Source organism: Clinocottus analis, unplaced genomic scaffold, assembly GCF_023055335.1.
Source record: "Clinocottus analis isolate CAN_PGR_092001 unplaced genomic scaffold, fCliAna1.0.p SCAF_37, whole genome shotgun sequence".
In the NCBI taxonomy this organism is placed as follows: domain Eukaryota; kingdom Metazoa; phylum Chordata; class Actinopteri; order Perciformes; family Cottidae; genus Clinocottus; species Clinocottus analis.
The window spans coordinates 198,270-209,150 of record NW_027176120.1 but is presented as its reverse complement, the minus strand read 5'-3'; the positions used below and the strand labels follow the sequence as shown (position 1 = coordinate 209,150).

General features: G+C 49.9%; 1 protein-coding gene across 2 annotated transcripts in view; it reads left to right on the top strand.

Moving 5' to 3' along the window:
• The first annotated feature begins 645 nt into the window (after nt 1–645).
• Nucleotides 646–10,881, top strand: part of LOC137799636 (microtubule-associated serine/threonine-protein kinase 1-like) — a 61,712-nt gene continuing 51,476 nt past the window's right edge. Inside the window, exons 1-2 of one of the 2 annotated variants that reach the window (XM_068596454.1) lie at nt 646–1,726; nt 9,663–9,691. In XM_068596454.1, the coding sequence (XP_068452555.1) occupies nt 1,688–1,726; nt 9,663–9,691 (68 nt within the window). In that variant the 5' untranslated portion in view covers nt 646–1,687. Of the gene's footprint in view, nt 1,727–9,659; nt 9,692–10,881 lie in introns of both variants that reach the window. The other variant, XM_068596453.1, reaches the window with a different exon arrangement.

Here is a 10,881-nt window from a genome sequence, read left to right as displayed (position 1 = left end):
TGGTGCTGATGGGACAAAACAAGCAATTTCAAGACATCTTCTGTTCTTAGACTTTGTTTTGTGGCCTTTTTCCTTCATTTTAGACATTTTATAAACTAAACGACAAACAATCAAGCAAGAAACATAAGTTGTTTGATTCATCAATAATGAAAATAGATGCAGCTCTTTTGCTGATATTCTGCATTTCCTAGAAGAAGAAAAGAAGAGTTGTTTATTCGTTAAAGGAATATTTATATATTTCTTTTGCTCATGGCAGCGTGATACAGCTGGAGATACTAAATGATAAATGAAAGATATCACAATATAGACCTACGGCGCCGATGACATCACAGGAACAGGAAGAGAAGGACGGCGGCCATGTTTCACATTTGGTTTGATACTGAATGGGAGACACTGATGTTTGGTGACCACCTTGAAACTGTGCTTGTGTTGACGTCATCACCTCCACACAGCTCAGACCTGACCTGCTGACCTGCAGGTGGACTCACCTGTAACATGTAAAAGAAGTGAATGAAGACAGCGTGAGTCTCACTTTATCATAAAGATGTTGGCATTCTTTCTCATAATAACTGCAGGAATGTCAAACGTCCTTCGTCTCTGCGGGGAGCAACGGGATCACGTGAAGACAGCCCTGTGGCCCCGGAACACCGTGAACACCGTGTGGTCGCTGAAGGGTTAACCTCCGCTTGGTAGTAGAAGGTGGGTGGTGAATACATAAATAAATAAATAAATAAATAAAGAGCCGAGGATGGAGCGAAGCCTCCGCGGCGACTCCAGCGCGTTTTCCCCGAGAAAAGCACGTCTCCCCCGGAGGAGCAGGACGGCGTGAGCGCGTCGGGGACACGGACAGCGTCCCGTCCACCGGACCGGAGGCGGGGAGACATCCACCGGCGTCTCATCCAGCCGCCGCACGTCCGCGTCGATCTCGCTCATTTGATTTATTAATTGATCGCGCAGCAGCATCACGGCGCGCAACCCAGATTTATTAACCGAGCGAGGTCGTGAACATGAACCCCTCCGGTGCCTTCTCGGTTTTACGGGATGGGGTTTGAACGCGTCTCGGCTCTCGAGCAGCGGGTTCCTGCAGCCGGTAGCCCGGACACAGGCTCGCTCATCGGGATGGCAGCTTCTTTATTTTAAAACATTTTGTTTAAGGATGACACTGTAGCCGCGTGTATTGATTATTTTTATTTTCGAGCTGCCGCTTGTCATTTTAAAGGTCATTTTGAGATATTTTCCGGGGCGGTTTGCGGTTGTTTTTGAACTGTGAGTGTCGGTGGATGTGTTGAGGGGGCGGGGCGAGGAGGAAGAGGAGGAGGAAGAGGAGGAGGAGGAGAGGCGCGTGAGGAAGGACGCGCGCCAACTTGTTCCGTCTGTGGCGCGATACGCGTCGGGTTCACGGTGCTGGAGCCGGTTCTGTTCTCGGACCCCCGCCGCGCGGCCGCGCGCTTATTCAGCAGGTTTTGGGGGATGAGGACCGGGAGGGGACCGGGGAGGAGGACCGAGCCGAGGAGACACGTCCACGTCGAGAGTGACATTTGATATTTTGTGAGAGAGACGATTTGTCGACATTTAATAGTAAACAGACTCTCGCCGGAAGCCACGCGAGAGTGGAGGGCCGCGTCACGCCGTCACCTGAGGAGCCCACGAGGACCGCGCGCACAGGTGCGAGTCCCGGACACGCGCCATGGATGATTCAGGGATCATCCGGAGACGGAGGCTGCAGGTGAAAAGTTCATTTATTTATTTTACTCACTTTGTTTTATCACCAGTAAACATGAGTTATGTATTACTAATGCAGGACATAACCTTTGAAGGAAAGTGTGTTCATACTCTGATTTATTCAGTTTATTACGTTGATATCTATGGATGCTGCTGGAGAGATCTCCAAGAGGAAGTACAGTGTGCCCATGAGGGACATCATGAAGATGCTGTGAAAAGGAACAAGGCCATGAAAGTATTGGTTGATTTAGTAGACTGCAGAATAGGAGCAGGCGACTTGGAAACCACCTCTTATTAAACATTATATAGTCACATTTCTGGGAAATCAAGTGAGGAAACTGTTCAGAGATTCAAAGGAGTGGACTGTGAATTGGTGGCACTTCCTCACAGTGAAATAATCCCGTACGGCAAAACATTTGAGCAGGACAAACGTCCTCAACATCTGGTTTTTAAACACAGTAACTTGTGCACCGTCACACGTGTGTCGGCTGTCTGAGCGCGTGCAGTAGATCCTCACGTCTCGTCCCTTCGCCCACATCGTCTTGTACAAGATGGCAGATCCCTCAACGTGCAGCGTGAAATGAATGAAGGCGAGGCGGGCGAGGCCCGTCGTCTGCTTCCTGCTGAGTTAACTACGGTGAAAGCACTCGGCTGCACGCAGCCCAGAGACGCTCTCTCCATGGACGCTCTCTCCATGGACGCTCTCTCCATGGACGCTCTCTCCATGGAGGCTCTCTCTATGGTCGCTCTCTCCATGGAGGCTCTCTCCATGGAGGCTCTCTCCATGGACGCTCTCTCCATGGTCGCTCTCTCCATGGTCGCTCTCTCCATGGTCGCTCTCTCCATGGAGGCTCTCTCTATGGTCGCTCTCTCCATGGTCGCTCTCTCCATGGAAGCTCTCTCCATGGTCGCTCTCTCCATGGAGGCTCTCTCCATGGTCGCTCTCTCCATGGAGGCTCTCTCTATGGTCGCTCTCTCCATGGTCGCTCTCTCTATGGTCGCTCTCTCCATGGTCGCTCTCTCTATGGTCGCTCTCTCCATGGTCGCTCTCTCCATGGAAGCTCTCTCCATGGTCGCTCTCTCCATGGAGGCTCTCTCCATGGTCGCTCTCTCCATGGAGGCTCTCTCTATGGTCGCTCTCTCCATGGTCGCTCTCTCCATGGAGGCTCTCTCCATGGAGGCTCTCTCCATGGTCGCTCTCTCCATGGAGGCTCTCTCCATGGTCGCTCTCTCCATGGAGGCTCTCTCCATGGTCGCTCTCTCCATGGAGGCTCTCTCTATGGTCGCTCTCTCTATGGTCGCTCTCTCCATGGTCGCTCTCTCCATGGTCGCTCGTTTCTAAAAGATGTTGACGAGCGATGCTGGAAGAATTCACAACAACTTGTCGTCCGGTTGGTGGAAGTTGCCGGTGTGAAGGAGCTCCTGTTGTCCAGGAGCAGACGCTAGTTCATGATTTCATGATCCACGCATGTCTTTGTCTGAGGCGAGCAGATTCTACCTGCTGCCTCCACCTGAAGCTCTACGGTTGTTGGTCTGTGCTGGTTGGACTCCAGCGTTTGCTCCTTGTGGTTAGAGTTCAGGAGTCGGTGTGCAATCATTGACGGCTAAGAAAAACATTTGGGGAACTGTTTCACTTCCAGAGGTCTGACTTTAAAGGCCCAGTCGGCCATCTTGAGGAACTCAAAAGAGCACGCTAGATTTACAAATGATCTCCTTTTTCCAACTGAAGTAGCAGACAAAAGTCTCTAAATCCAGCGAAAAAGTCTCAACGGCCCGGAGCCTCCTCTCAAAGCCACGCCCCCAAAACGACGTGATGAGCGTGAACAGACAACACGGCGGCGGTCAGAGCATGTGGGTCGTTGGTGCTGTCAGGATGTCATGATAATTACTACAGAAACATCTCTTTGCAAGAGTAGCAACCCTACACTTCAGCAACTTCAAGTGTTCAATAATATTCCATCATCAAAATTGTGGCCGATCAATGTTGTAAATGCTTTGGTTGTGTTTTACATCACTATTCTGTGACCTGCTGGTAGACAATTCAGACATTAAAATACTGAAAGAGTCAAATAAAAGCAACATGTCCTCGTTCCAGAGGCTTGAACCGGAGAGTTTTAAACCACACATGCAGGAATGGTTTCTATTAATAAGCTCCCGTGTGCTGATTATCACACACTACTGCTCAGATCAGGCACATGTCACAATATTGTTATTTCTAACTGTGTTATGTAGAATACAGCTGAGACGACGCGTTCGTGTGCTGCTGCTTCTGAGAATGAAGTCGTCCTTTTTATTAAAATGTTCCCTCAGAAATAAATGAGCTGAAATTTAGACGATGAAACTGAGAGCAGAGAGACAGCGGAGCATCAGATGTGAACGTACGCGTAATGCACACACACACACACACACACACACACACACACACACACACACACACACACACACACACACACACACACACACACACACACACTGCATTAAGCTAATGTATTTCATAAGTAGCTCAACAACACACATTCACTTCAAGAAGATCACTGAGTCTAACTTCTGATTTCAGTCAGACGTTAATGCATGTTAATGTGTGTGTGTGTGTGTGTGTGTGTGTGTGTGTGTGTGTGTGTTCAGCCATTCAGGGGCCCCACTAAGCGTCTTGTGTCTGCTCGTCAGTCTGTGTGTGTGTGTGTGTGTGCATAACATCCATGTCTATATGTACACATCAACCCCCCCCCCCCCCTCCTCCTCGCTCTCCATTTCCATGGAAGTGGTCGATATCCATATCTCAGACGGAGGAGGTCTAAATGCCGAGGATGTGGCGCAGTTGTGGGCCCATTAGCAGGACTAATGGCGGCCTAACAGCCCCGCGCGCCCTGAGGGAGGAAGACGACCAGCAGCAGCAGGACGGGGTGAAAGGGGCGGCGGCGTGGACCCGAGGAGGCGGCAGCTGTGGGCCGGTCCAGCCCACTTAAGTGCTCTGACGAGGTCTGGATCCTTTACTGCCTGGATCTACTTTCACAGCGGAGAGAGGGTGTGTGTGTGTGTGTGTGTGTGTGTGTGTGTGTGTGTGAAAATAATTAGGGCAAACTACTCTATAGACCTGCGGATCAGTCGGTTCGCTCAATATTGAAACCTGTTAGCATCGTGAATGAATACAATACATAATGTGTATAATAACCCAGTTATGTTGTCTTCACACAACTGGGTCAGAAACTCTGCCTGGATAATAAAATATAGTATGATAAAGAAATAAGGAGTTCTGATCAGAGTCATTTTCATTAAACCAGAAATAAATGACATTAGCAAACAGTTCATTCATCTAGCCGCAGCTTTTATTCCAAAGTGACATTGTTTTGCTATATTTATCTTATTCCTATTGCTATTCTATTTCACGAGGGTGTCATAAATACTTATTACACTCGTAATACGTATTACTCTATTGTTCACGTATGTTTACATTGTACTTTGTGTTTTTTCCTCATTCATTCGTCGTAATCGTTCATCAGTCCCTCGTCAGATATTCTCTGAATGAAGGAGTTCGATATGAAATGTTCACGTTCAATTAGTCATTTCACACATTTCAGAAACATTTCAAATCACGAACTCTGCAGCCGCCGCGTCTCCATTTTGCTTTTTCAAAGACGCGCGAGCGGCGAAAAGAAGCGCCGGCGGTTCTACGATCAGCAGCAGGTCCGTGACTGTGTGTCACCGAGTCACCTTCATCTCCAAGTGAAGACGACCCCGGGCGGTCGTAGGTGTGTGTGTGTGTGTGTGTGTGTGTGTGTGTGTGTGTGTGTGTGTGTGTGTGTGTGTGTGTGTGTGTGTGTGTGTGGTCACACTGAACCCATATGCTCACAAACACACCCGCACAGCAACACGAGTCATACGACATGTCTCACCCGTCTCTGTTGTAGGAATCTGGAGTGCAACACACACACACACACACACACACACACACACACACACACACAGGCATAATTTGTCCAATATTTTGTTCCGGGCAGTGTGCCCGTTTCCAATATGCTAAGCACGAGGGATAAGAGTGTGATCACTGCAGAAGATCCAGCGCTGCGTGCCAAGTCCCGTCACTCAGCGCCGCGCCCGCCGCTTTGTTTCCGCCTCGCCGCGTCCGTCTGATGTCAGGATTTATTCAGGAAGGCCAGGTTTAGTGCCCCGAGAGCAAAGTGGTCATCAAAGCCAACGGATCCGGGCCAGAATAGATTCGGGAACGGCTTCAGATACCCGAGCCTCTTCGTCATGACTCGAGTTCTGCTGCCGACGCCGATGAAGCACAGAAAGATGGCGCCCGACTCCGTCCACCACGCCGACTGAGCACTTAGTGCGGTTTCCTCTGTGGTCGAGGAAGTGAATATAGGTCGGACCTCGTGTGTGTCGACGGGCCATCTCGGAAGCTTTCAGGCAGAAGCATTAAAGGGAATAAATAGCACACGGCGGGACGTGTGCGTCGCAGGCTGCTGTGAGTCTTGGCGGCGGCGACGCAACAGAAGCCGGGAGTCTCTGCCCGGAGCCGCAGATTAACACGTCCTTTCCTCTGCTCTCCAGTTGGCCTCGGGCTTTGTCTTTGGGCGCGCCCCCCCGTCTCAACGCCGTAAGAGAATATGGAGAAAATAAACCAACATCTCCACGTGGCGCCCTCGCTCTCGAACCCTTTCACAATAAAATGCAGTGGTCAAATGAGGCTGTGACTCGTCTGCAGTCACTTGAAAAAACAGTAGAAATTTAAAACTTTCATTCCATTATAAGTGACCTTTCGTGTGTGTGTGTGTGTGTGTGTGTGTGTGTGTGTCCACCTGTTCCCCACAGGGGGATATTGATGCAGTGTGTCGTCGTGGCCGTGGGGTTTTCTGCGTCGTGACATTCTCGTGTAATTGTGGAGACAGGAAATGTTTTTTTAATGGTGAACGATCACATGTAGTGATCATCACGGCCTCTAACGTGTATCTACAGCGTGCTTCTCCAACGCTTCATGCTCCAGCACAAACCACCAGGATGTTCTGAGACAACCAGGAAGTGAAGCCAACAGATTCAATGAAATATGAAACGTGATGCAGATGAACTGGACATGTGCTCGGGCCGCTTGGCGCTCGCCCACATTTCTCGTTTCCCACATTTCATTTTGCTTCATGTGCTCACGGTTTGTTGCACTAATGATGCTTTTTATTGACGATCAATTGTTTTTCACGTCCCGGCGTGATATTGATAACACGGTCACAAAGATAAGCGGACTGAATCTCCCTTCATTCCACATGAGCCGCTGTGTCACCTCACTGTCGGGCTCCAAAATACTTTAAGACTCTTTTAAAGATTCGGCCGCTTCGTTTGGATTATGCGTTTGGATGATGAAGAGTTTCCTGCGTGATTCCTGTAATCTCTGAGCTGCTCTCTTGTTGCATCCTGAGAGTTTCTTTCCACTTCATGCAAACGTCCGTCCTCTCAGCAGCAGCTTCAGGTTCGATCTTTTCCGATTCACCTGAAGCGACGTGTGAATTACAAGTTTCTGAGGTTGTCATGGTCACTCGCTGCCGAGCATATTGTTCAAAGAAATGCTGCAGAAACCAGTAACATGGCAACAACACGCAGCCATCTGTCGGACAGAGAGGGAGAGGGAGCAGGTGTTGGGGTTTTATCCACACACACACACACACACACACACACACAGGGAGCAGCCCTGGCCGAGCTCACTTCCTCCTGATGATGTCATCCATTAGATGTCCCAGAAAGAGCTCACTGTGATGGGTGATGTCACTCCCATTGAAGAACAGAAAAGGGATCGGCCTCGTCTGAACTGAGAGGATCGATTCCCACTTTCATGTCTTTCTGAAATATGAAGCTGCAGACGGCGGCTGGTTAGCTTAGCTTAGCATAGCATAAAGACTGAATGACGGGTGCAGAGTAGCTAGCCTGAAGCTCACTAATCAACAGGTCATATGTGAACGGAGCCGTTTGTAGCTTTCGGGCTCGTTTGGTAGCGTAAGAAATGTTTCAGCAGAACATAACGACAAATAATTACAATACATGTCGAGTGTATTTGTGAAAAACAACTACATTATAAAATAGCTGTAACTTTGTGATGGTGCAGAGAGCGCTATCTTTTGAACATTTGGAGCCAGCCGAGCTGTCTTTATGCTAAGCTAAGCTAACCTGCTCCAGACGTCACACACCTCTTTGTGGGCCATCAATCTTTTTTTATCCCACTCGCTCCACAACAAAGCAGATGAGTATATTTCCAGCAATGTGGAGCTGCGTTTCTCGTTATTTATTCATAATCGCTGCACTACATGCTGCACTACATGCTGCACTACATGCTGCACTACATGCTGCACTACAGGCTGCACTACATGCTGCACTACAGGCTGCAGTACATGCTGCACTACAGGCTGCACTACATGCTGCACTACAGGCTGCACTACAGGCTGCACTACATGCTGCACTACATGCTGCACTACATGCTGCACTACAGGCTGCACTACATGCTGCACTACATGCTGCACTCCCTTGCTCGCCACACGTGTTCCATCCCCAGTCGGGTCCATCATGGTCGTGGTTCCTCCTCCGTGCCGGTGCAGAACCGGTCCTGACTCATCACTGCGTCTCTGCAGCGTTTCTTCCTCTGCTCGTCGTGCACGCTGCGTCTCCGTCGCTGCCTCGCAGCGCCGGAGAGTAAACGGGCGCTAAGTTTGTTTGGAGACGAGAGCTCCAGCTGTCAAGTCGTGTTTCATCAGCTCGGCTTTGTTTGGGTTCGGTGATGCTTGTGTACTTGTACAAACACAAAGAGACGGAGAGAGAGAGATTTAACAGGATGAAACTCTCTGGAAAACCAATTACAGCCTCTTATTTCTCCTCTCACGTTTGTGTTTACTTCTCTTTTTTCCCGCTTGACCCCGGGTGTGTGGATCGTCGCTTTCATTTCGCCGACACGGCTCGGTGTCATTAAGCCTTCCCCGAGTGGAAAGACACAGGCGATAACATCTTTTAGAGCCGCCGGGCCGGAGAACAGCAGAGATAAGCGGAGGAACGGAGGCTTTGACAGTAGAGACCGACGGCAACCCGATCCCGCCGCGTCCGAGTGTTCAAACCCAATCAAGTTGGGACTAGATGGGCAACGAGCGCCGGGCGGATTCCTCCCAGCGGATCCTGATCACGTCAGAGTCCTCCTGTTGTGTCCCGACCTCGTAAATATAGCAGCAACATGTTTTGGATCGACGTCGGCCGAGTGTCCGAGCACTCGGGACGGGTCGGCTTTCAGAGCCGGCTCCTCTCGCTCGAGACGTTGACGAAGAGATCCCAAAACCTGCAGGCGAGTCCCAGCACAGCACCGTGCGCACTGACTCATTCTGGTTTCCTCGTTGTTTTTGCAGAGCTGTATTTTCTTTATGGTGACGAGCTTAAGAGACGCGTGGTTGTTAAGTTGGCTCCGGGCAAAGCGGCGAGTGATCTCACAGCGGAAAAGTCTCACGCTGATGACGTGGAGCCGAGTTGGTACTCGGCATCAGAACCGAGACCCAGTTGAATAAATAAAGTGGGTTTCATCTCAACGCCAAGTTTTAAAATGTGTGGGATCCGTCAACAAGCTGACGTGTGTCTGGTTTGACCTTCAAGGGATCGAATTTGTACCCGGCTTCCTGTCTGCAGGCTAAAGAACAACAACAGAGTGCATTATGGGTAACATTAAAGCAGTGAAATGTAGGAGGAGATAAAAGAGGACGAAAGAAACACTTCAAATGAAAAGTAAAGTTTTTTTTGTATTAAAAGACGGATCATTATCAGATGGATTGTATTGTTTTATGAATATGCTAATTCATGTCTCCTGGCCGTACTATCAGTCCTGTGAACCGTGTTTGCATGACGTGTGAAACTCATCATGCTCTTTTCTCTTCTTCCCCTCTTTTCTTCTCCTCTCCTGCTTTCCTCTTTCCCACCAGAAGGATTTGCCTCTGCCCAGGAAAAGCAGCAGGTGAGTTCACCTGCACGCATGTTCCTCTCTCTGTGTGCAGACTGTGATGCACGCGAAGGGATTCACTTAGCAGGCAGCCTGACTTTGTTTTAATGCTTTCTCCACACCGCGTTGTTTCTGAGCCGAGAGACGAAGCGCAAAGCAGGAAGTTCGACGTGTCGTCTGGCTCTTCATCAGCCGCTCGCTGTTCTGCCTGCAGGCGGCAGCGTCGCCGCTCTGCAGGAGCCTTCAGCTCCCGTCGGCCCGATCTGTTGCACCGGTGAGCCGCGACCTCATCGCCTCGACCTCGCTGCGACCTCATCGCCTCGGCCTCGCTGCGACCTCATCGCCTCGGCGGCGTCGCAGAGAGGACGGGGAGGGAGAAGAGACTCGCGGCAACACAACAAGTCCTGTGATCGCTGCTCTTGTCCAAAGACTTCCCTCTGGGGGGTTTCAGGGTCAGCGACGCGACACTCGATGCTCAGGGAAACGTCTTCTGGAGTTTAGCTGCAGGGGATTTGAAGCTTCAGCAGTCTGAGTTAGCAGTCCTTTCACTCCCAAATTCCCTCTTTTCACTTCCATATGCAGTGTTTCCTTGATGAGCTCCAGCCGAGAGACAGTGGCACAAAGTTAGGTTTGATTTCTCCGACTCGTTGCTTTTCTTTCTTTGAGGCCAATATGAGCACAAGAAACTAGTGTTTAGCAGAATATTTTTTATCTTAATGTACATGTGGTCGTGTATTGAATCTCCTTGAACGTCCTGACAGAAGAGCATCACATGTTAGTCTCATTCAGCGTCAAAGTGCTCCTGTGATCTGAAGGTCCGTGGCGGCACTGCCAACATGAACTGTTAACAGTTAAAGCAGCATCCTTCTTAACACACTTTAAACACATGCAGGCTGAAATAAAAAGGGCTCCAGTTGCTGCACATTGTTTGAAGGTGTTGTTTTGTGCGTGAAACGATGGCAGTGATGAGCAGCGCGTCAGGCCAGGTTTCTCCAGCTCGTCTTCTCGTGGAAGGGAAGGACGTGGTCGTTCACAGCGAGCGACTGAATCAAACCTCTGGAGTCGCTTCACGCGGCGTTGAGGAAAGAGGGAACGAACGATCCCGAGAGGTTTCACAAACCCATGAAAGTATTTTAATTTGTGGTTACGGGCGTGAAAAACTGTCTTTGGATGCAGTGACGCTCTGGATGGAGCGTCTCTGTCTG